This window comes from Rhincodon typus, chromosome 26, assembly GCF_021869965.1.
Source record: "Rhincodon typus isolate 14 chromosome 26, sRhiTyp1.1, whole genome shotgun sequence".
Lineage (NCBI taxonomy): Eukaryota > Metazoa > Chordata > Chondrichthyes > Orectolobiformes > Rhincodontidae > Rhincodon > Rhincodon typus.
Genome location: NC_063357.1, coordinates 606,269 through 633,131, shown reverse-complemented (window position 1 = coordinate 633,131; position 26,863 = coordinate 606,269). Strand labels below are relative to the sequence as shown.

Here is a 26,863-nt window from a genome sequence, read left to right as displayed (position 1 = left end):
GTGCTTCTCAAAGCAGTCACCAGTCTGCGTTTGGTTTTGTCAACATAAGGGATATTGAATTGGGAACACCAAATCAAATAGACCAGATTGAAAGAGAAGGAGAAAGGTTCCTTATCTGTGGAAGCACTATTATAAAGATAGATTGGAGAGACTAGGACTTCTTTTCTTCGAGAAGAGAATATAGAGGAGACGTGATAGAGATTTTCAAAATCATGAGTGATCCGTATAGAATAGACAGGGAGAAACTGTACTCAGTGCAAAAAACATGGACTAGAGGGTACAGGTGTAAAGTAATTGACAGAAGCACAAAAAAAAACTTTTCATACAGTCAGTAGTTGGGTCAAGAATGCATTGTCTAAGATAGAGTCATATAGTCAAAATTGTATTGCACAGAAACAGGCCCTTCAGTCCAACCTGTCCATGCCAAACAGATATCCTAAATTAATCTAGTCCCATTTGCCAGCATTTGGTCCATATCCCTCTAAACCCTTCCTATTCATGTACCCATCCAGATGCCCCTTAAATTTTATAATTGTACTAGTATCCACCACTTCCTCTGGCAGCTCGTTCCATACGCACACCACTCTCCATATGAAAAAGTCACCCATTAGGTCCCTTTTATATCCTTCCCCTCTCACCTTAAACCTATGCCCTCTAGTTTTGAATTCCCCTAACCTGGGGAAAAAAAAAACTTTGGCTATTCACCTTATCCATGCCTCTCATGATTTAATAAACCTCTATTAAGTCACTTCTCAGGGTGTGGTGCTCTAGGGAACATAGCACCAGCCTATTCAGCCTCTCCCAATAGCTCAAACCCTCCAGTTCTGGCAACATCCATGTAAATCTTTTCTGCACCCTCTCAAGTTTAACAACATCTTTCCTATTGCAAGGCGACCAGAATTCAACGCAGTATTCCTAAAGTGGCTTAACCAATGTCCTGTACAGTCACAACATGACCTCCCAACTCCTATACTCAATGCACTGACCAATAAAGGCAAGCATACCAAACGCCTTCTCCACTACCCTGTCTACATGTGACTCCACCTTCAAGGGACTATGAACCTGCACCCCAAGGTCTCTTTTTCGGCAACACTCTCCAGGACCCTACCATTAAGTGTATAAGTCCTGCTCTGGTTTGCCTTGCCAAAATGCAACACCTGACATCTTTCTAAATTAAACTCCACCTGCCACTCCTCAGCCCACTGGTCCATCTGATCAAGGTCCCATTGTACTCCAAGATAGCCTTGCTCATTGTCCACTACAACAACAATTTTGGTGTCATCTGCAAACTTACTAACTATTCCTCCTATATTCACATCCAAATATTTATACAAATGACAAAAATGTGTTAGACACATATTCAGTTGAGGTATTTGAAAGAAGATTGTTATTTGGAAAGGAAGAAATGTGCAGGGTTGTGGAGAGAAGGCAGCAGAATGGTGTTATGTGAAATGGCCAGTTGGAGAGTTAGTGCATACACCATGGGATGAATGATCTTCTACTGTGCTTTAATAATTTTGACGACTCTGCGTTTCAATCCTCGCCCTAATTGCAATAAGTTATCTTTTTGACAAAGTTTCTTTTCAATTCTACTAATTTCTCCCCTTAGTGTCTCTCAATTTTTCAATCTCTCAGCAGAAGCTTGTGGGAATCTGATAAAAGTTTACAAATATCAATATTTTTGACTACTTCATAAACCATGAAAATACAAATTATGGCTTACTTGATCCTACTTGATTTCAATTTGAATGGAAAAATGGATTATTTAATGGATCCTTAAAGTAGTTTGATGATGCTAGGTTAATTAACATTTTAAATCTGAGATTGAAAGATCTTTGTTTTCCTAAAGTAGTAAGGCGAAGTGGAAAGATGCTACCAAGCAACACTTGCATAAGTATGACCTGTCACTGATATTCAGTTTGGTTTTTGCTTGCTCTGGTTCTGACTTCATTGCAACATTAGTCCAAAAATGAACAAAGGGGCTGAATTTCAGAGGTGTATGCAACTATCCTGAAGAGTAGGGAGAAAAGTGGTCTACTAGTTTTTGAAGGTCAGTTATCCGATAGAAAATTAATCATTGATTTGCCAGATGAAAATGTTTTAGACTTTGGACGGTGCGCTGCAAAATTTCTGCAGGGATGCTGCAAGGCTCAGACAACTGACCTTCAAAAACTAGTAGACCACTTTCCCCCCTAATCTTAAGGATAATTGCTTAGGTCTCTGGAATTCAGCTCCTTTGTTCATCTTTGGAACAATGTTGCAATGAAGTTAGAAACAGACTGGGCAAAAGCCAAACTGACTATCAGTGACAGGTCATACTTACGCAAGTGTTGCTTGATAGCACCTTCCACTTCGCTGATAATTGAGAATAGAGCAAAAGAGTCGTAATTGACCAGTTTCGATTTGTTATATTTGTGAACAGGGCATAACCAGACAATTTTCTAGTCTGTCAAGTAGTTGTCAATGTTGCAGCTGTCCTGCAGCTAGTGTTAACAATGGGGCACATGTTGAAAAGTTATTCGGTCATATATCTAGTCTTTCATATCCAATATACTGTTCTGTTTTTACTGATAGCACATGGAGCAAGTTGAATAGGCCGAAGATTAGCATTGGTGAAGGGAAAAACCAAGATGGATAATACACTCAGCACGCTGACTTAAGTTGTTACATTCAATCATTCCTGCCCTGAGGGTTGCTGGTGGTGCTGTTCATGAAACTAACTTCTCCCATTTTCTGAAGAAGGGTCTAGGCCCGAAATGTCAGCCTTCCTGCTCCTCTGATGCTGCTTGGCCTGCTGTGTTCATCCAGCTCTACACCTTATTGTCCCCCTTCTCCCATTAGTTGTTCAATTGTCTACCACCATGAATGCGAGGATGTGGCAGGACTGCAGCATTCTTATCTGATCTGTTGCTTGTGTGAATAGCTGTGTTAACATGCTGTTTCCAGACTTTGGAAAAATATTGCCCTATACAGTTGCTTCACCAGGTTGATAACTCAATTTTAAATATACTTTGGGCTGCACCTGGTTTACTTTGCCACATTCTACATTAAATCTATGTCTGGCTTGACCTAAATGGTGGAGTTTGGAACATATTCGTTCATGAGGTTACAGATTGTGGTGCAATATAGTTTTGCTGTTGGTTATGGTCCAAACACCCCAAGATGGCCAACTTTGAACGCTAGATCAGTTCTGAATCCATTCCATTTAGATGAAGGGTATCCTTAGCACGAAGATGGGATTTCATCTTCACAAGGTCCAACAGGTGCATACCAAACCATACCATCATGGATAGGTATATCTGCGACAGGCAGTTGATGAGAACAAAGTCAAGCCAATTTTTCCGTCATTTTGGTTGTTTCATTACCTGCCAAAGATCCAGCTTGGCAGCTATGTCCTTCAGAACTTGGCCAGTAAAGTCAGCTTCCAAGACATTCTTGGTGGTAGACAATAACACCAACCCCCTCCCCCCCCCGTATACTATGTGCCGTTGCTAGTGGGTTGGTCGTAAAGAACAGATATTTTCTTGCCTATCATTAACATGATGCCACCAGACTTACTGGGATGCCGAGTCAATGTTCAGGAGTACAAGGGTCACTCCTCCCAACTGTATATCATCGTGCCTGTATCTCTGGTATCATGCGGAGGTGCTGGTGTTGGACTGGGATGGACAGTGAAATCACTGTTCTGAGAGTGCTAAAGGTTTTATCAGTGTAAAGAAGAGGTGACATTTTAGGTCAGACAATGCATTTTAGGTGCGAGGCCTTCTTTAGAATCTATTTGTGTTTTGGTATGGAGTCAGACTGGTTTTATTTCCAAAATAGGGATTTATAAAATGCAACATTGACTGACTGTCCATAGTGACTTCAAAATAATTCGGGGATTTACATATATACATTAATCAATTAAAACCTTCTAACTGATTAAGGGTTTAACAGAATCTTAGGTTTGTTTAGTACACCCTCATCAGTGGTGTGACCCTTTGATCTTTTACATAGAAATTCAGTATCTGATACTACCTCTCTCACTAACACCTGAAGGAGAGGTAAGGCTCCGAAAGCTTGTGTTTTCAAATAAACCTGTTGGACTATAACCTGGTGTCGTGTGATTTCTGAACTTACCTCTGGTGTGACAGAACATTCACAGAAATCGTTATGGAGGAATCTGGAACTTTGATTGGATTGTGTAATTCTAAGTACAATTACATCAGGCTGTTTCTCAACTGATCTGTGGGACAGCTCTTCAGTTTTTGCACAAGTTGCCAAACTTTAACAACAAGGTCTTTGGGTCTGTCTTTATCATGTCCATATTAGTGTCTAGTTGATGCTAGTGAATCTGTCCAATTAGAATGACCTTTCTGATGCTTTCAATCAGACTTATTACTTTAGACTCCAACTTGAAAATTTATTGTGCTGCCAATCGCTGTAACTGAGAGCTGATAATGGGTTGGCAATTTCAAAATCAATTGACAGGGATCGACTGAAATCTAATGAGTTAGAGGGAGTTAGAAAGAAATAAGATGAATCAGGTGTCAAATCAAGCAATGAAGAAAATAAAGTGAGAGAAAGACAGACTAGGTTGAGGGGGAACAAGAAGGACAGAATGAAAAAGCAGGTATTTATTTCAAAAGCTTACATGAATCATTTGAAAAGCACAGCATTTGACATATTATTTCAAATTTAATCTCAAGGGCAATTAAGGATGGGCAATTTATGCTGATTTAGCCAGTGGTGTCCATAACCTGTGAATGAATAAATCTAAGAAAAACACAAAGTAGGGGATGCTGGGAATACTCAACAGGTCTAGGGCTTTTCATCTGATGTACTGTCACAACCCACAAAGTTAACTCTGTTTCTCTCTCTACAAATGCTGTTGGATCTGCTGAAAATTTGTATCGTTTCTCTTTTAATTGGAAACGCTAATCCTTTGATTAAAAACAAGATGTGCGCTAAAGCTAATGACTACAAGCCAATTAGCCTAATGTCAGTAGTAGGGAGACCATTAGAAACAATAATCAGAGCCACATTTAATTGGCATTTGGAAAGATTGGAAAGATAAGTCAGCATAGAATTGTTAAAGGTACGTTGTATTTGATAAATTTGTTTGAATTTTCCAAGGGTTGAGATGGGAAAGCTGTTGTTGTGTACATGCATGTAGACCTCTCTGATATGTTTGATGAAGTACCATATAATAGACTTGTCAGTAGAACTGGAGTCCAATAAATTGAAGGTGTGGTGGGTAGGAGAATACCAAACTCGCTAAGGGACAGAAAGCAGAGAGAAGTGGTGAATAGTTATTTTCAGATTGAGATCAAGTGTGGAGTTAATTGCCCTTGAATGCAATATTAGAAGCAGTGCTTTTTCTCATGCATATTAATAGTTTGGGCCTGGGTATACAGGCATATTTTGAAAGTTTGCAGATTATGTAGAAATTTGGTATAGCAATGGATTTCAGGAGGACATTGAAAGACCAGGGGTTTAAAAAACAAAGCACACAGGCGGCAGGTGAATTTCAATGGGGAACTGTGAAGTAATTTTGTTAGGAAGAATGACATGATAATAGTAATTTAGTGGTACAACTTTAAAGGGGCACAAGTACAAAAATTAATAGAGTCAGAGTAATACAGCACAGAAACAGACCCTTTGGTCCAACTTGTCCATGCCGACCTGATAGCCCAAACTGATCTAGTCCCATTTGCCAGCATTTGGCCCATATCCTGTTCACAAATTTTTGTAAGCAGCAGGCCAGGTTGAGAAGGTTGTTTTGGAATTGCCAAACAATGATTTCTCTTTCTTCAGCCTTGCTCACTCTGGCTACACTTATTATGGTTGTCTAACTGATCAATTGCCAATTTCTCAGGAATGGGTTCCAATATGTTCCTGACACTGATGTCTGTCTGTATTTTTCTGGAAACTGTCCTCCTTTTTTGAATAGCAGTGATAAAAATAGTTTATATTTTCAGCCACTAGTTCTGGAACCCTCAACAACCCCTCCACCCCCCCCCACATTCCTTCAGAAGTGCAAGCATTTTTCTATACCTACCCTGTCGAACCTATACAATTTGACATCTATTATAGTGTCAAGGCCAAAAGGATCAGGGACAGGTACTAAGTAGAGGTCAATCATCTCATGAAATGACAGAATAGGCTTGTGATAGTCAATGGCCATTTCTTGTTCCAAGATACATTTAAGATCACATGCATGGGAGAGAGTTGAATAATTAAAGGAAAAAGTGTTGCAAATAACAACCTCATGAAAGTACTGGAATTCAGAAAGCATTTTAAACCACTACTTTTCATAATGAAGCAGGAATATATCTCAATAACAGGAAAATCCTTTTGGGATGATCTTGAAACAGTGACTACCCAATTTGGAAAAGCATGGACTACATACCGAGGTTTTTCACTGACTTTTTGTTTCACCACTTACGACCAAGGTCACATATATGGTGACTGAATAAATAAAGTTCTGTTTCTACAATATTGAGAAATCACATTCTGCAATTCACAGTACAGGGTAGGAGGCGGCCATTAGTCATCAGCTTTTGTAAAGCGAATCCAGTTAGTCCCGCTCTCCACTCTTTCCCAACATTCCTACCAATTTTAATCCTTTAAATATTCAGTCAATTTCTTTTAGAAGGTAGTGTGGATTCTATATCCAATGCCCAATCAGAAGTGGATTCCAAATCTTAACCACTCCTTTGTTTTAAAAACTCTTTCTGCATGTCACTTGACTCTTATCCCATTTATTTTATCCATAAAAATTACAAACTACTGACCCTGCTGGCAAAGTAATTTTATTTACTGTCATGCCCCTTTAACAAACAAAATGGACCCACCTTTGCCTCTCAGGTTCCCCATCTTCCACCTCATCAGCACTGCAAGTTGCACTTGAATCATTGTCTGAGTGAGATTCCACCTGTGCTCCAGGCTGCGGCAGATCAAGTAGCTCTGATGCCACTGTTTCCTGCTGTCTGGCCTTCTCAAATTGTTTGTCTTTGGCATCAACCTCCACTTTAACCTGCAGATTTTCTTCTGGTTTCATATCCACATCCACAGGTTCAGTTTTGGGCTTCACCTGAGGCTCAAACACAGGCTTTGCTTCAGCATCAGACCCCCTCTGCCCCTCCATTGACTCCTCAAAGCCTAAGTTCATTTCTTGTTTAACTTGCAGTTCAGGCAAAGCAGCAGCTGGAGCTGGTGAGACAGGTGGAATAATTGGAGAACTTTTGCTTGTGGGATTGAGCTCTTCTTCAGTTAATTTGTTCGTCTCTGTACTTTCTTTGCTTGACTTGCCTGTGTCCACAGGTGATGGTGAAGGTGCACTTTCAGTATCTGAGCTGTTCTCAGCTCCTGGGAATAAATAATTTACATTCATTTGTCACAATGGGATTCGTGGGACAAGAATAATGAAGGAACAAAAAGTAAAGCACAAGTTATGCAAACTTGAAACAAATACATTATCAACTGAGATTCTTTTCCAGGTATGTGTAGAAAATGATCATCTAATGAACAGTCATTTATCCCAATAAACTAAATATGCATAAATTGTCCTAACAATTCTGAGTCGCTACAGGATATACAAGATAGAGGGTCTAAAAACTGGACAGCAGGTTTCTGGGATTGGGTGCCATCAAAAATTAACACTTTTCCGCTCCAGCATGATAATATGTTGAACGCTGAACATGAACTTTGTGTAATTAAACCATTAACCCTTTTAACACAACAATACCACGAGAACTCAGGAATCCTTTCTGAATCAATGTTGTTGTATAGAAAGATGATCACAGCCTGGCTCAGTAATGGAAATATTGGGTGAAGTTAATGATAATCTAACAGAGTAGGACCAGCAGAAGCCAAATACACTCGAAGATACCAAGAACTGCAGATGCTGGAGTCAGAGTCAACACAGTATGGAGCTGCAGGAACACAGCAGGTCAGGCAGCATCAGAGGAGCAGGAAAGTCGACGTTAGAGGTCGGGACCCTTCTTCTGAAGTTCTGAAGAAGGATCCCTATGCGAAACGTCGACTTTCCTAATCCTCTAATGCTGCCTGACCTACTGTGTTCCTCGAGCTCCACACTGTTGACAGAAGACAAATACAGTTCTGCCGTGTAGATGAGTGGAAGCTAAGTATCATTTTGCAGTATGGATACTAGCAGGTAGTGTATTTGACTCAGTGCAGACACAAGTTTGGGGATGGCAGTGTTTTTGACAATTCTGGATTCTTCCTCTCACTTCCCATCCCAAACCCCTGGCCCATGCAAAGTTTTAAACTTATCCAAACAAATACTAACAACTCCAACACACATTGACACTGATTCCTTTATACCTTCACTGTCCTCTGGATTCTCCTCCTCATTGGACACTTCATTGTCCTCATCTTCTTGTGCAGACACAGTTGAAGCAATGCTTTCGCATTGAGACACTTCCCGGTCCTCACGAGATCTCCGTGACATCTGTTGCTGAGGAGAAAGATGATGTGAAAAAACTCCTGGGAACTACATAACTCTGCACCCATGACATCACTCTCACAAGACAACCTTAAAGGCCTACATCACAGAAAAAGACCCTTCAGCCCACTGAGCCTACAGTGAACAAAAACTACCACCTCACAATTCTAATCTTGTTTTCCAGCACTTCGACTATGGCCTTGTATGCCTTGGCATCGTCAAGGCAGGAAAGACAGTAGGGACGAGAGTAAATCACTTAGCCCCTTGAGCCTGTGCCGCCATTCGATGAGATCATAGCTGATCTGTGGCCTCCATGCCTTTGCCCCTTATTCCTCAATATAGGGGGAGGCGGTGGCCTGGTGGTATTATTGTTGGGTTGTTAATTCAGAGACCCAGATAATGTTCCGGGGACCCAGGTTCGAATCCCGTCACGGCAGATGTTGGAATTTGAATTCAATAAATATCTGGAATTAAGAATCTAATGATGACCGTGAATCCATTGTCGATTGTCGGAAAAATCCATCTGGTTCACTAATGTCCTTTAGGGAAGGAAACTGCCATCCTTGCCTGATCTGGCCTACATGTGACTCCAGACCCACTGCAATGCGGTTGACTCTAAAATGCCATTTGGGCAGTTAGGGATGGGCAATAAATGCTGCCTGGTCAACGACACCCTGATCCCATGAATAAATAAAGAAAAAAAAAAATGTTATTCAGAAAAATGTAGCAGTCTCTGCATTTTCTAACAACACCTTCCAAACCCAAAGCTTCTATCACCTGCACAGGAATACACAGGAAACCAACCACCTGCAAGTTCCCTTCCAAATCACACACTACCCAAGCATAGAACTATATCATGCTTCCTCACTGCCACTGGGCCCAAGTCTTAGAAGCCTGTCTGCAACAGTCTTATGGGCATACCTACACGACTTGGACTGCAGTGGCTCAAGACAGTTGACTATCTCTGGGGCAATTAGGGATGGGTAGCTAACGCAAGGCTTGCCAGTGACACTCCCATTCCAAGAACAAATAGAAAAATAGCACCAACTACCACTTGAAGAAGAATATTCTAGACCTTTACTCAAACTAATGGAAGACATTGATGTGCCAAAAATCAAGGAATATTACAGCTTGGAACATATGGTGTTTCTTTATTTGTTTATATAATGTGGCTAGGCCAACATTTATTGCCCATCTATAACTGCACAGAGGGCAGTTAGAGCTAACCACTTTCATACGAGTCTGGAATCATATGAAGGCCAGAACAGTTAAAAATGGCAAATTTCTTTCCTTCATGGTAGGATGAAAAAACACACTACAAAACGCAGCCTGGGCTTTTGCATTATAAATCCAGTGACATGACAATTACGCTGCCTTTCTTCAACATCTTGCCCGCTCTTCAACAGGTTTCATCGACAATCTACCTAGCATTCGACAAGTGGCTTCTCCAGTTATGTCCATTCCAAAGTGAGTTACACAAGAAATAAGCAGCAACAGCCTATATGGCCTTTCAAGCCTGCTCAGCTATTCAACATGACTAAAGCTGATTTGATCTTAGTCTCAACTCCAGTTCCCTGCTGGTTTCCCATAATCAACTCTCCTGCAGTTCAAAAATCTGCCCATTTCAGTCTTGAATACATTCAATGACTCAGTCTCCTCAAAGAGAATTCTAGAAGTCCATAGCCCTCAAAAGAAGAAATTCCTCCTCATCTGTCTTAAATTGACAACATCTTATGTTAACAGCATGAGTCATATAAAATGATAAATTTAAAGAGACAGTTCCAAGTTAAGATAGAATGATAAGAATTGTGTGAACTGTTCTTAAGTCTGCCTGACAACAGTCCTACAGTGTCTAAAGCTCATGGAAAGTCCCAGATTGTGTTACTGGGGTGATGGAGTAAGGTTCTCACTGCTGTTTTGCAACAATGGCAGCAGTCTGAGTTTAAAACAGGCAGACGGTCTCTCAACGTCCCAGAGAGGTGTCAATAATATTAGGTTGTAAGCCACTATATTGTAAATTATCCATTTAGTTCTGAGGTGAAAGAGAGTTGAGGCCAAGGATGGTTATTTAGCTCTGCTACCTAGAGACACGGCCCATCTGATTCATGTTGCCTTGGGAAGGATGCAGAGGAAGGCTATATGGTCAGCAGACAGAACAAGCTACTTGACTTTCCAAATGACCATAGTGGTGTGGGAGGAAGAGGCACGTCCAGCAGGCATCTAAGGATTCCAGAAAATTTATTCTGGCGTGGACAGACAAGACATATCAGAACAGGGTTTGCAGGTGGCAGTGGGTTAAGGATCCCTCTTAAAAACTATGGAAAGCACCTGGAGATGGTCATTCTAAATTATGACTTGACGAAATGGAGAAACCAAAACACATTGAAAGCTGGATTCTGCTGTGGACTAAAACAGAAAATGTTGGAGAAACTCAGCACGTCTGGCAGCACTTGTAGAGAGAGAAACAGAGTTAATGAGTCAATTCCAGTGACCCTTTGCAATTTTGGACTGTTTGGCACAAAGAAAATATATATGTGAAGTACTTGTGTGCGTTAAGTATAAAAGGAGACCATTTTTGTCTGTAAATTAAAATACAAGTTGCCTTCAAATAATATTTAGGGATTAATATTTTTCTTATCAATTTTTTAAAGAATAAGTGTTAAAAAATGAGAAATCTTTTCATCTGATGCTTTCAGCTATTAGACGCAAATTCAATTTTTTTTAAAAAAAGCTATCAATCAGTCTTCATAGGGATCGCAGCATTAATCTGAATCTATTCCCCCTATTTCTAACATCCCCCATGAGGGGAAACACCCATGTAGCACTGACTCACCACTCTAAGTTTGTGCTGTTGAAGTAGCATGTCCAGGTTGTGCCTCCTCTTGTAATTGAAGTAGAAATTCTTGCACTGTGCTTCGCTTTTGGTGCCCACCATCTTTGCAATGGCTGCCCAGTTCCGCCCATGTTCCACAAGTCCTAAAGTGAAAACGCGAAGAAACATGGTTTAAACCTTAATAAATTATAGATCTGCACAGCACAAAAAAGGTAATTCTTATTCCAAGCTGGTTCACTTTAGGACAGTCCAGTCAGTCCCACTTCCCTAAACAATTTCTGTGGCCATGCAAGCTGTTAGAAATTGGGTTTCCCTTTAAACCTGTGTTCATTCAGTATTCTATATTTGATATTTCAATTAACCATTGTTACAGTGGGTTACAAACCTTCCAAAAGCATGAAAAGATGATTATCAGGCTCCATACTACCCAATTATAAGTGCAATATTTTTAAAAAATAAGGCGGCATTGTTCTTAGAAGAAATGGAACCTAACCTTTAAATGGAGGTGTGAAAGGGGTCAATGGTCATCTGACATCATGAGTAGCTGTCCCATGGCCGAAAAGATTCAGACAATTGATTAACACAAAGCAAAAAATTACCTGCTCCTAGAAATAGGGTACATCAACTAGTGCTCAGGGCAGATGACAGTTCTCATCAGGCAGTGGTCCTCATAGAGCTGTCTTCTCTAGATTGAAGATTGACCAGAAGAAAAGGAAGGTGGCACGTGGAAGAGTACCCAACATTTCAGTGAGACAGCAGGATGTGCCTCCATTACTTTAATAGGACCAAAACGCACTGTGGCAAAAGCCCTGTCCTCTCTGGTGTCAGTGAATCATCCCCAATTGTCACGCTTGTATACTTTCTTTGTCTAGGTGACCAATGTATTCTATCTAAACTGCTGTTTTTTAACAAAATCAATAAACCATCAGAAAATTGCTTAAAAACTGTCAACTCCCTATATTAGGTACCTGTTGATTTTGGGTGCTCATGATAACAAAGTTTATTTCTAGTAAGTGCCCATGCAATTTCATTTTCAAAATCATTCACTGTTTCTACTTCCACCAGCCACACAGACAGCAAGTTCAGGTCCCCTAGTACTCGTACTATCAACTAATAGGATGATTTTTCCATGTCTACTTTGGTAAAACCTATCATAATTTTGCAAAATGTTATCAAATCCGTCCTTTGCATTCTTCAAGCTTTTCCAACTGAATGTTGTAGCTAAAATTCTTCATCTCTAGAACAATTCTGACACAGCTTCCAAAACACCTTCAAGGATCTGGACATTCTTCCCAAAGTGTGGGGACCAGAACTGCTGTAGATGCCCAAGTTGTGGTCTACCAAGAGAGGTTCAGCATAACTACCCTGCTTTTCTACTTAATGTCTTTTTTTTTTATGAAGTTCAAGATCCAAAATATTTTGCTATTTAAAGAACAAAGGGATTTAAGACAGGCTCAGCAAGTGGGCAACAGCAGATGGAATACCATGTGAATAAGTGAGAGATTATCCACTTTGGTAGGAGGAATGAAAGTCTGAAGTATTTCTTCAATGGAGACAGATGTGAAGGGGGATTGTCCAAAGCAGACTCAACATTATTTTTTGGGGAGATAGGGGTAACTACCATAGTGTTGCTCCCATATTTTGGCTAAAATAATGGCTAATTTGTTTGTGTTCTGAAATCCACATTTCCAACTACCCCAATAACTTTGGATTCTCATTAGGTAAGAAAATCAATCGACTTCTGCATTAACAATATTCAATAACCTGGCTTCAATGCCTTTGCCTTCTGAATGGAACACTACTCAGAAAAAGATTCTCCTGATCCCTGAACCAAAAAGGACAACACTGATTTTAATTCAGCGCCCCCTCGATCTGGGTGCATCCACAAGGGGAAATATCTGTTTGGCATACCCCTTCAGGATCTTATATACTTCAATCATGACACCACTCACTCTCCTAAACTCCCATGGGAGCAAGCCCAGTCTTTCTTCATAAGACAACCTACTTATTCCAGTTATCAATCTGATAAAGTTCCTCCGAATTGTCTCCAATGTATTTATTTTGTTCTTTGAAAAGGAGATCAGAACCGTGCACAGTATGAGAGTGGCCTCACTAATACCTTCTACAACTGACAAATAACATTTTATTTTATTACAAGAGGAATTGAGCACAAAAGGATGGCATTCCATTAGCTTTCTTAATTATTTGCTGCACATGCATACTAACTTCTGGTGAATCAATCTCTACAGCACCTAGATCCTTCTGCAATCATGTGATGTATCTTAGTGCAGTTGTATTACCAGATATACAGACCATACGGCCCAATGACTGATGGACCATAACAAGCATTATAGTCTTTTTGGCTGCTCACAACAGGCAGTGTACTGACGAGACCCAACTAGCCTATGTTTGCAAAACTAAGAACAGAGTTTCCAACATTTAATGCAATCCCATGCTGAGGCAACATTTGCTAAATAATCCTGACTGTACTAAGAATTGCAGTAACAACTAATTCACAGTGACAATTAGGCTTTCTGTGTGGTTTATGTACACAGGCTGGAAGCCACATATATTCACACGAGGCCATGTCTTTTGCAAAGACATGAAGAACAGAAACAAAGAACAGAAAGGTGGGCCTGTACTCACTGGAGTTTAGGACAATGAGAGGCAATCAGATTGAAAAATCCAAGATTCTTAGGGGACTTGGCAGGATAGACACAGATAGTTTGTTTCCCCTTGTGGGAGAACCTAGGACCAGAGGGTATAATCAGAGATAAGTGGCCATCCAGCTAGGGCAGAGATGAGGAGAAATTTCTTCTCTGAGGATAGTGAATCTGTGAAATTCTTTACTGTAGAGGGTTGTCAACGCTGGGTCATTAAGTATATATTCAAGGCCGAGATAAGTTTTTAATCAGTAAGAGAATCAATGGTTATGGGGAGAAAGGTAAGGAAGTGAAGCACAAGATTATCAGCTCAGCCATGACCTAATTGAATGGCGGAACAAACTTGATGGACTGAATGACCTTCCTTCATTCCTACATCTTATGGTCTAACATATCCAAACATTGCACCTTTTTTGAACTGAACAAAAGTTGGGGAATAACTGTGCCTGATGCATTCGCAAAGGTAATACTTCAGATTCTCATTAGGTAAGAAAATCGATCTACCTCTGCCTTAACAATATTCAATAACTTGCCTTCAATGCCTTTGCCTTTTGAATGGAACACCACTCAAAGATTCTCCTGATCCCTAAACCAAAAAGAGTCGAGGCTCCCTGGTTTGAAGTTAAACAAAAGCTTTACTGTTAACTGTTCCGTGGTGCATTCCCCACGGCAATGCCTCTGCCACAGTCTATTTTCCAACCAGTCAGCACCTGCTTCTCGTACAGTACAAACTGCTGATCCTTTTGGGTTTGGTATTTTTGAGATTCTGTTCCAAATATATGCAAAAAACGTTTGGCAGGAAGTGGAGAATCTGAAAATAGATTTAGGCAGATTTATTGAGTATGGAAAATTTGGTAGATGGAGCACAGAGTGGAAAAGTGTGAATTTGTACACTTTGGCAGGAAGGGCAGTAAAGCAGTATACCATTTAACTGTACCAGGCCTGCAAAATCTAGCCATACAAAGGGATCTGGATGTTCTGGTAAATAAATTGCAAAACATTAGTATGCAGGTACAGCAACTGACTGGGGAGGTAAATAATGTCATAGAGATGTACATCATGGAAACAGATCCTTTGCTCCTTGGTCGTCCATGCCGACCAGATATCCTAAATTAATCCAGTCCCATTTGCCAACATTTGGCCCATATCCCTCTAAACCCTTCCTATCCATGTACCCATCCAGATGCCCTTTAAATGTTGTAATTGTACCAGCCTCCACCACGTGCCCCTGGCAACTTATTCCATACACGCACCACCCTCTGTGTGAAAAAGCTGCACATTAGGTCCTTTTTAAATCTTTCCCCTCTCACCTTAAACCTATGCCCTTTAGTTTTGGACTCCCTCATCCTGGGGAAGAGACCTTGGCTATCCACCCTATTCATGCCCCCCAATTATTTTACCAACAAATTAAATGAATAAAATTGAAATGTTGTTGTTTATTGCAAGGAGTATAAAATATTAAGTAGGCACATTCCACTGCCACTGTACAGGACCTTGGTAAGACCAGATCTGGAGCACTGTAAGTAGTTTGGGTCTCATTTGAAAAGAGATTGCAATTGTGTGAGAAGCAGAGAAGGCTCACTCAACTTATTCCTGGAATAAAGTGTCATCTCATGGCTATCACAACTCACTGCGATAGTGTACTTGAAGTCAAGCCTCATTATTAACTGGAGTTGTCATAAATGTGAAATATGATTAAACCACCAAATTTCCTAATTCTACCCACTGTCTAATTAAAAGAACATGCATAGAAGACTTCTGGCATTAATAAGTAAACAACAATTAAGTGCACATAAATTGTCTTTAACCAAATGCCAAAAGGAAACATGAATTGTTAACTTACTACATAAACACTCCCTTTCTTGAAATTCTGACACACACACACGAAAAGAAGAGATGCAAGGATTATAGATGAATTAAAAACAAGTCAGTGATGCACAATTGTGGCACCAGTCCAAATCACAGTTGTTGTTTACATCCACACTGCCATTAAGAGAGGCTGTTTCAGGATTTTGACCGAGTGACAGTGAACACACATGTTTCTATTTGGCGCCTTCCAGTTCCATTCGACTACTGATGACAAGAGGTTGTGAACACACCAATTCTTCATTTTTTGATAACTGGTTGAGGAATTGCTCCTTCAGTGAATCTGAACGTTTTTTTTTTTAAAAACCCCTTTTCCTTTAAACAGAGGATTTTGCAGAGGCACCAGCTTATAGAGAAAGGTGATGGAACATAGTCGCGACTAAAGATTTTCCTCTACATCTCTACACAAAAAGGGAAGAGAGAGAGACAGGGACATCTTCTTTTTGCAAGCCAAATGTTTCTGTTTTATTGCCCATACACAAGGTTGCAGCCACGAGCGCAGAAACCAATATAATGTTACTATGCAGAGCTCACAAACCTACAACTGGTGCCTTTGCTGCCACAGAATTATCTTGTAAAAGGGGTAACTTGGCCCACTGTGCCTGAACTGGTTCTACAAATTACCCTCATTACCTAGTGCTAATCTCCTGTTTTTCTGCTCCCCCCCGCCACCCAGCCTTTCACATGATTTTTCATCACACAGCCCATATTGAATCCACGTCACAACTGTCCCTTTATTCCATGACAAATAACATTCCTCAAGTCTTTGTGTGGCACTATATCGAACACCTTCTGGAAGTCCATGTAAACCATACCAACAGCGTTTCTATGAATAAGCATTTCTGTGATCTCCAAGTTATTTAAACATGATTTCCCCCTTTTAATTCATGCTGTCTGTGGGCAAAATTACCGGTTTGTCTGCAAGCGATACAGGGTCGCTGTACATACATCTCACACTGTGCCCTCAATTTGTTAAAACTGCCAACATCTTTCTTCACAGATTCCCCAACTGAAAGCAGTACCTTTTCCCTTATTTTTGGCCATTGTCCAAAAATAAATTGGGCTTTTCATGATGAAAGTCTGCATAGGTTGGGCCAATATTCATTGCAGTTTAGCAGAATGAGAGGTGATCTCATTGAAACCTGCAAGTCCATGTACTTGTGTAGCAAGAACTGGATAGCTTCAGACTTGGACTGATGAGTTGCAGGTAACATCTACACCACAAAAGTACCAGGCAATGACCATCACCAACAAGAAAGAATCTAACCATCACCGTTGATATTCAATGGTATTACCATCGCCGAATCCCCCACATCAACATCCTGGGAGTTACCAGTGATCAGATACTGTAATGGGCCAGCCATATAAATACTGTGGCTATAACAGCAAATTAGAGACTGGTAATTCTGTAGTGAGTAATTCACCTCTTGTCTCCCCATTTACAAGGCTAAATTCAAAAATGTGATGAAATACTTTCCACTTTCCTGAATGGATACAACTCCAAGATCATAAGTTCAACATCATTCAGGAAAACGCGGCCTGTTTGATTGGTATCTTATCTAACACCTTCAATAATCACTCTCTCCATCACCATCGCTCCATCATCTCCATCAGGGGAGGAAATGGCCCAGTGGTATTATCACTGGACTATTAATGCAGAGACCCAGATAACGTTCTGAGGACGTGGGTTCAAATGCCGCCATGGCAGATGGTGGAATTTGAATTCAATAAATATCTGGAATTAAGAATCTAATGATGACCGTGAATGCATTGTCGATTGTTGGAAAAACCCATCTGGTTCACTAATGCCCTTTAGGGAAGGAAACTGCCATCCTTACCTGGTCTGGCCCACATGTGACTCCAGACCCACAGCAATGTGTTTGACTCTTAATTGCCTCTGGGCAATAAATGCTGGACCAGCCAGCGATGCCCTCATCCTGTGAATGAATAAAGAAAAAAAAACCACCACACCATGGCATGTAACATCTACTTGATGTCCTGCATCAATTCACAAGCACTTTCCAAACCTGTGACCTCAACTTCTTGAAGTACAAGAGCAGCTGGCTCATGGGGATACAACTAACAGTAAGTTCACCTGCAATGTGTACACCATCCCGACTGGGAAACGTATTATATATTCACTGTCACTTGGTCAAAATCCTGGAACATCCTCTCTTATGGCAGTGTGGATGTAAACTACACCACATGGACTTGAGTGATTCAAGGGACTCCATAGTTAGGGGGACAGATAGGAGATTCTGTGGGAACGAGAGAGACTCGCGGTTGGTGTGTTGCCTCCAAGGTGCCGGGGTCCATGATGTCTCGGATCGTTAAGGGGGAGGGGGAGCAGCCCCAAGTTGTGGTCCACATAGGCACCAACGACATAGGTAGGAAAAGGGATGGGGACGTAAGGCAGAAATTCAAGGAGCTAGGGTGGAAGTTTAGAGCTAGAACAAACAGAGTTGTTATCTCTGGTTTGTTACCCGTGCCACGTGCTAGCCAGGCGAGGAATAGGGAGAGAGAGCAGTTGAACACGTGGCTACAGGGATGGTGCAGGAGGGAGGGGTTCAGGTACCTGGATAATTGGGGCTCATTCTGGGGTAGGTGGGACCTCTACAAACGGGATGGTCTACATCTGAACCAGAAGGGTACCAATATCCTGGGGGGGATATTTGCTAATGCTCTTCGGGAGGGTTTAAACTAATTCAGCAGGGGGATGGGAACCTGAATTGTAGCTCCAGTGTACGGGAGGTTGGGAGTAGTGAGGTCATGAATAAGGTTTCAAGGTCGCAAGAGTGTACCGGCAGGCAGGAAGGTGGTTTGAAGTGTGTCTACTTCAATGCCAGGAGCATCCGGAATAAGGTGGGTGAACTTGCAGCATGGGTTGGTACCTGGGACTTCGATGTTGTGGCCATTTCGGAGACATGGATAGAGCAGGGACAGGAATGGTTGTTGCAGGTTCCGGGGTTTAGATCTTTCAGTAACATCAGGGAAGGTGGTAAAAGAGGGCGAGGTGTGCCATTGTTAGTCAAGGACAGTATTACGGTGGCAGAAAGGACGTTTGATGAGGACTCGTCTACTGAGGTAGTATGGGCTGAGGTTAGGAACAGGAAAGGAGAGGTCACCCTGTTGGGAGTTTTCTATAGGCCTCCAAAAAGTTCCAGAGATGTAGAGGAAAAGATTGCAAAGATGATTCTGGATAGGAGCGAAAGTAACAGGGTAGTTGTTATGGGGGACTTTAACTTTCCAAATATTGACTGGAAACTCTACAGTTAGAGTACTTTAGATGGGTCAGTTTTTGTCCAATGTGTGCAGGAGGGTTTCCTGACACAGTATGTAGATAGGCCAACAAGAGGTGAGGCCACATTGGATTTGGTACTGGGTAATGAACCAGGCCAGGTGTTAGATTTGGAGGTAGGTGAGCACTTTGGTGATAGTGACCACAATTTGGTTACGTTTACTTTAGCAATGGAAAGGGATAGGTATATACCGCAAGGCAAGAGTTATAGCTGGGGGAAAGGCAATTATGAGGCGATGAGGCAAGATTTAGGATGCATAGGATGGAGAAGGAAACTGCAGGGGCTGGGCACAATTGAAACGTGGAGCTTGTTCAAGGAACAGCTACTGCGTGTCCTTGAGAAGTATGTACCTGTCAGGCAGGGAGGAAGTGGTCAAGCGAGGGAACCGTGGTTTACTAAAGAAGTTGAATCTCTTGTCAAGAGGAAGAAGGAGGCTTATGTAGAGGTGAGGCGTGAAGGCTCAGTTAGGGCGCTTGAGAGTTACAAGTTAGCCAGGAAGGACCTAAAGAGAGAGCTAAGAAGAGCCAGGAGGGGACATGAGAAGTCCTTAGCAGGTGGGATCAAGGAAAACCCTCAAGCTTTCTATAGGTATGTCCGGAATAAAAGAATGACTAGAGTAAGATTAGGGCCGGTCAAGGACAGTAGTGGGAAGTTTCGCGTGGAGTCCAAAGAGATAGGAGAGGCACTAAATGAATATTTTTCGTCAGTATTCACACAGGAAAAAGACAATGTTGTCAAGGAGAATACTGAGATACAGGCTATTAGACTAGACGGGATTGAGGTTCATAAGGAGGAGATGTTAGCAATTCTGGAAGGTGTGAAAATAGATAAGTCCCCTGGGCCGGATGGGATTTATCCTAGGATTCTCTGGGAAGCTAGAGAGGAGATTACAGAGCCTTTGGCTTTAATCTTTATGTCATCATTGTCTTCAGGAATAGTGCCAGAAGACTGGAAACTAGCAAATATTGTCCCCTTGTTCAAGAAGGGGAGTAGAGACAACCCTGGTAATTATAGACCAGTGAGCTTTACTTCGGTTGTGGGTAAAGTGTTGGAAAGGATTATAAGAGATAGGATTTATAATCATCTAGAAAGCAATAATTTGATTAGGGATAGCCAACACGGTTTTGTGAAGGGTAGGTCATGCCTCACAAACCTTATTGAGTTCTTTGAGAAGGTGACCAAACAGGTGGATGAGGGTAAAACGGTTGATGTGGTGTATATGGATTTCAGTAAAGCGTTTGATAAGGTTCCCCATGGTAGGCTATTGCAGAAAATACGGAGGCATGGGATTGAGGGTGATTTAGCGGTTTGTATCAGAAATTGGCTAGCTGTAAGAAGACAGAGGGTGGTGGTTGATAGGAAATGTTCATCCTGGAGTTCAGTTACTAGTGGTGTACATCAAGGATCTGTTTTGGGGCCACTGCTGTTTGTCATTTTTATAAATGACCTGGATGAGGGTGTAGAAGGATGGGTTAGTAAATTAGCGATGACACCAAAGTCGGTGAAGTTGTGGATAGTGCGGAAGGATGTTGCAGGTTACAGAGGGACATAGATAAGCTGCAGAGCTGGGCTGAGAGGTGGCAAATGGAGTTTAATGCAGAAGAGTGTGAGGTGATTCACTTTGGAATGAGTAACAGGAATACAGAGTACTGGGCTAATGGTAAGATTCTTGGTAGTGTGGATGAGCAGAGAGATCTCGCTGTCCATGTGCATAGATCACTGAAAGTTGCCACCCAGGTTGATAGCGGTGTGTTAGGTTTTATTGGTCGAGGGATTGAGTTTCGGAGCCATGAGGTCATGTTGCAGCTGTACAAAACTCTGGTGCGGCCGCACTTGGAGTATTGCGTACAGTTCTGGTCACCGCATTATAGGAAGGATGTGGAAACATTGGAAAGGGTGCAGAGGGGATTTATCAGGATGTTGCCTGGTATGGAGGGAAGGTCTTATGACGAAAGGCTGAGGGACTTGAGGCTGTTTCCGTTAGAGAGAAGAAGGTTAAGAGGTGACTTAATAGAGACATACAAGATGATCAATGGATTAGATAGGGTGGACAGTGGGAGCCTTTTTCCTCAGATGGTGATGGCTAGCACGAGGGGACATAGCTTTAAATTGAGGGGTGATAGATATAGGACAGATGTCAGAGGTAGGTTCTTTACTCAAGAGAGCAGTAAGGGCGTGGAATGCCCTGCCTGCCAAAGTAGTAGACTCGCCAACTTTAAGGGCATTTAAATGGTCATTGGATAAACATATGGATGATAATGGAATAGTTTAGGTTAGATGGGCTTCAGATTGGTTTCACAGGTCAGCGCAACATCGAGGGTCGAAGGGTCTGCACTGCGCTGTAATGTTCTATGTTCCATGTTCTAAGGCGGCACATTGGCACCACCTTTTCCAGGATAATTCCAGTGACAGGCAATATATGTTGATCAAGCCAACAAAGCTCACCTTCTGTGAAAGAAGGAGAAAAAGGTCACTTATGCTCAGAGATAGTGGCAACTGCTGATGTTGGACAATCTTAGATAACAAGGTGTAGAGCTGGATGAACACAGCAGGCCAAGTAGCATCAGAGGAGCAGGAAAGCTGACATTTTGGGTCTGGACCCTTCTTCATAAATGGAGGGGGGGGGAGGGGGGGGGGGGGGAAAGGGGATTCTGAAATAAAAAGAGAGAGAGGGGGAGGAGGATGGAAGATGGACAAAGGAGCACATACATGAAAGAGGCAGGGATGGAGCCAGTAAAGGTGAGTGCAGGTGGGGAGTTAGGGTGGGGATAGGTCAGTCCAGGGAGGACAGACAGGTCAAGGAGGCGGGATGAGGCTGGTAGGAGGGGTATCCGCTGTTCCTGTTGTGGCCTCCTCTACATCAGGGAAACCAAGCAGAGGCTTGAAGACCGCTTTGTGGAATACCTACAAGCTTCAAAATCTCCCCATCCCCGACCACATCCCAAAACCAGCCCAGCTTGTCCCCGCCTCATGAACCTGTCCGTCCACTCCTTCCACCTCAAGCCCCACCTCCACCTCCTACCTACCAGCCTCATCCCACCTCCTTGACCTGTCCGTCCTCCCTGGACTGACCTAACCCCACAATAACTCCCCACCTGCACTCACCTTTACTGGCTCCATCCCCAACTCTTTGGCCTGTCTGTCTTCTCTCCACCTATTTGCTCCTTTATCCATCTTCCATCTGCCTCCCCCACTCTCTCTATTTATTTCAGAATCCCCCTCCCCTCCCCCATTTCTGAAGAAGGGTCCAGACCCGAAACATCAGCTTTCCAGCTCCTCCGATGCTGCTTGGCCTGCTGTGTTCATCAGCTGTACACTTTGTTATCTCACTTCTGCTCAGTTTGTGTTCCAGCCACTCTGTACTTAGGTCCCATTTCAACCTTAAACCAGGCAAGAACAAAAGATTTGGACTTTGGAGGTGAGATGAGAATGAATGCCCTTGATATTCAGGCAATAGTTAACCAAGTGTGTTATCAAGAAGCCCTAGCAAAACTAAGGTCAATGGGAACTGGAGACAAGCACTCCATTGGTGGAGTTTTATGTAGCATTAAGGAAGACGACTGTGGTTGTTTAGGAGTTCCTCAGGGTGGTGTCCTTTACTCCAATATCGTAAGTTGCGTCAATGACCAGAAAGTTTAGAATTGGGGATGTTCACCAATGATTGTTAAATGCTCAGCACCATCTGCTGAATCCTCAAATTCTTAAAATAGCCTGTGTCACAATGCAACAAGACCTCGACAACACTCAGACTTGGGTTGTTAAGTGATAAGTGACAATTACATTGTGCAAGTGCCAAGCAATGACCATTTCCATCAAGAGACCAATACCTAACAGCATTATCACTATTGAATTGGATGACACAAAGATTGGGAGAACTGAAGATAGTGAGGAGGATTATCAGAGAATACAGTAGGAGACTTGGGCAGAGGAATGGCAGATGGAGTTTAATCCAGACAAATGTGAGGTGTTGCAGTTTGGAAGATGTAATCCAGGAGAGAATCAGACAGTGAAGCAGACAGTAAATGGCAGAACTCTTAGTAGCATCAACATATAAAGGGGTCTAGCTGTACATATCAAAGTTTCCCGAAAGTGGCAACACAAGCAGAGAAGGTGGTCAACAAAGCAGGTAGCATGCTTGCCTTCAGCAGTTGGGGCATACAGTATAAAAATTGCAAATCTGTTGCAGTTGTACAGAACTTTGGTTCTGCCACATTTGCAATACTGCATCCAGTTCTGGGCACCACACTAGCAGAAGGATGTAGAGGCTTTGGATAGAATACAGAAATGGTTTATCAGGATGCTGCCTGGTTTGGAGGGTATTAACTATGTTGAGAGATTTGACAAACATGGCTTGTTTTCACTTCAACATCGGAGGATGAGGGACAACCTGATAGAGGTGTACAAAATTATGAGAGGTATGGATAGAAGGAGTCTTTTCCCCAAGAGTAGAAATGTCAATTTCTAGGGGATACATATTTAAGGTAAAAAGGGGGAAATTTAAAGGAGATGGGAGAGGTAAGTTTTTTTTTAAACATAGAAGGTACCAAGTGCCTGAATAACCTACCGAAGGAAGTAGTGGAGGCGGATACAACAGCAACGTTTAAGAGACATCTTGACTGATACACGAACAGGCAGGGAATAGAGGGTTATGGACCATGTAGAGGCAAAGGTTTTTAAGTTTAGAAAGGCATTATGTGTTGCACAACCTTGGTGCGCCGTCGGATCTGTTCCTGTGCTGTAGCATTCTTTGTTCTATGAATCATAGGGTCATACAGCACAGAAACAAACCCTTCAGTCCAACTCATCCATGCCAACCAAGTTTCCAAGCTAAACAAGTCCCACTTGCCTGCATTTCACCCACAGCCCTCTAAACATTCCCTCTGCATCTACCTATCCAAATATCTTTTAAATATTGTAACTGTACCTACATCTACCACTTCTCTGGCAGTTCATTCCACTAAGAACCACCCTGTGTGAAAATGTTGCCCCTCAGGTCCCCTTTGAATCTTTCTCCTCTCACCTTAAAAATATGCCATCTGGTTTTGGACTTCCCCATCCTATGGAAAAGACCTTTTCTACTCACCTTATCTATGTCCCTCATGATTTTATAAACCTCTATAAGGTCACCCCTCAACCTCCTATGATCCAGTGAAAAAAGTCCCAGTCTATCCAGTCTCTCCCTATAATTCAACCTCTAGTCCCAGCACCATCCTTGTAAATCTTTTCTGAACCCTCTCCAATTAAATAATATCCTTCTGATACCAGGGTGACCAGAAATGGACACAGTACTCCAACAGTGGCCTCATCGATGTCCTGCACAACCTCAACATAATGGCCCAGCTCCTATACTCAATGGTCTGAGCCATGAAGACAAAATGTATTAAGTGCCTTCTTTACCACTCTGTCCACCTGTGACACAACTTTCAAAGAATTATATATCTGAACCCTAGGTTTCTCTGTTCATCAACACCACCGAGGACCCCAACAGCATCTGTACAAATGCTACCCTTATTTGTTGTACCAAAATGCAATACCTTGCATTTACTCCATGTGCCACTCCTCAGCCCATTGGCCCAATTGATCAAGACCCCATTGTAATCTTAGATAACTTCCTTCACTGTCCACCAAATCATCAATGTTGGTTTCATCTGCAAACTTACTAACCATGCCTCATACATTCTTATCCAAATTGTTCCTTCACCATGAATATCCTGAAGGGATTACAACTGAACAGAAGCTTAGCTGTATGAGACTTATGAATATCTTAGCTACAAAAGCAGATTACATCTTAGAATCCCTCCAGTGTGGGAAACAGGCCATTTTGCCCATTGAGCCCACACCGACCCTCCGAAGAGCATCCCACCCAGATCCATCCCCTAGCCTGTAAACCTGAATATCCCTTGGCCAATCCACCTAACCTGCACATCTTTGGACTACTGGAGCAAATGGATGCTGGAAATTCTGTGAAGTAATTCACTGTTTGACTCCCTGAAACCTGCCCACCATCTGAAAGGCATAAATCAGGAAAGCGATGGAATATTCGCCATTTCTATAAAAGTCTTACCTCGCGTGACTCCATTTTTGGAGTAAGTGAGGTAATATATTTGGGCGATTGCTTTACCCGAAACACTACCTAGGTAGTGTCTCCCACCCATCCTCCTCCTCTAACCAAAAAAAAAAGGCTCTGAGCGCTGATTTGGGAAGGCTACTAGTTTTTTTTTTAATTTGTCTGTTTGGGAATTCAGAACAGTGGGAATGGATGTTACGGCAGTTGTATGCTCCTCCTATAGAATGTGGGAGGTAAGGGTCACCACTAGTGTCCCCACTGACTTCATCTGCAGGAAGTGCACCCAACTCCAGCTCCTCGGAAACCGTGTTAGGGAACTGGAGCTGGAGCTGGATGAATTTCGGATCATTCGGGAGGCTGAGGGGGTAATTGAGAGGAGTTACGGGGAGGTAGTCACACCTCAGGTACAGGAAAAAAGTAGATGGGTTACAGTCAGGGGACGGAAAGGGAACAGGCAGACAGTGCAGGGATCCCCTGTGGCCATTCCCCTCAAAAACAAGTATACCGTTTTGGATACTGTTGCGGGGGGATGACTTACCAGGGGTCAGCCATGGGGTACAGGTCTCTGGCACAGACTCTGTCCCTGTTGCTCAGAAGGGAAGGGGGGAGAGGAGGAGAGCATTAGTCATTGGGGACTCCACAGTTAGGGGGACAGATAGGAGATTCTGTGAGAACGAGAGAGACTCGCGGTTGGTGTGTTGCCTCCCAGGTGCCAGGGTCCGTGATGTCTCGGATCGTGTTTTCGGGATCCTTAAGGGGGAGGGGGAGCAGCCCCAAGTCGTGGTCCACATAGGCACCAACGACATAGGTAGGAAAAGCGATGGGGTCGTAAGGCAGAAATTCAAGGAGCTAGGGTGGAAGCTTAGAGCTAGAACAAACAGAGTTGTTATCTCTGGTTTGTTACCCGTGCCACGTGCTAGCCAGGCGAGGAATAGGGAGAGAGAGCAGTTGAACACGTGGCTACAGGGATGGTGCAGGAGGGAGGGATTCAGATACCTGGATAATTGGGGCTCATTCTGGGGTAGGTGGGACCTCTACAAACGGGATGGTCTACACCTGAACCAGAGGGGTACCAATATCCTGGGGGGGAAATTTGCTGATGCTCTTCGGGAGGGTTTAAACTAATTCAACAGGGGGGTGGGAACCTGAATTGTAGCTCCAGTGTACAGGAGGTTGGGAGTAGTGAGGTCATAAATAAGCTTTCAAGGTCGCAGGAGTGTACCGGCAGGCAGGAAGGTGGTTTGAAGTGTGTCTACTTCAATGCCAGGAGCATCCGGAATAAGGTGGGTGAACTTGCAGCATGGGTTGGTACCTGGGACTTCGATGTTGTGGCCATTTCGGAGACATGGATAGAGCAGGGACAGGAATGGTTGTTGCAGGTTCCGGGGTTTAGATGTTTCAGTAACATCAGGGAAGGTGGTAAAAGAGGGCGAGGTGTGGCATTGTTAGTCAAGGACAGTATTACGGTGGCAGAAAGGACATTTGATGACAACTCGTCTACTGAGGCAGTATGGGCTGAGGTTAGAACCAGGAAAGGAGAGGTCACCCTGTTGGGAGTTTTCTATAGGCCTCCAAAAAGTTCCAGAGACGTAGAGGAAAAGATTGCAAAGATGATTCTGGATAGGAGCGAAAGTAACAGGGTAGTTGTTATGGGGGACTTTAACTTTCCAAATATTGACTGGAAAC

General features: G+C 42.6%; 1 protein-coding gene across 1 annotated transcript in view; it reads right to left on the bottom strand.

The window, feature by feature from the left end:
* ncor1 (nuclear receptor corepressor 1) overlaps positions 1-26,863 on the bottom strand; it is a 375,214-nt gene that overhangs the window by 121,296 nt on the left and 227,055 nt on the right. The window contains exons 18-20 of the mRNA XM_048612313.1: positions 11,283-11,425; positions 8,329-8,461; positions 6,837-7,350 (exon numbers count right to left, since the gene is read on the bottom strand). Coding sequence (XP_048468270.1) covers positions 6,837-7,350; positions 8,329-8,461; positions 11,283-11,425 — 790 coding nt within the window. The remainder of the gene's footprint in view (positions 1-6,836; positions 7,351-8,328; positions 8,462-11,282; positions 11,426-26,863) is intronic.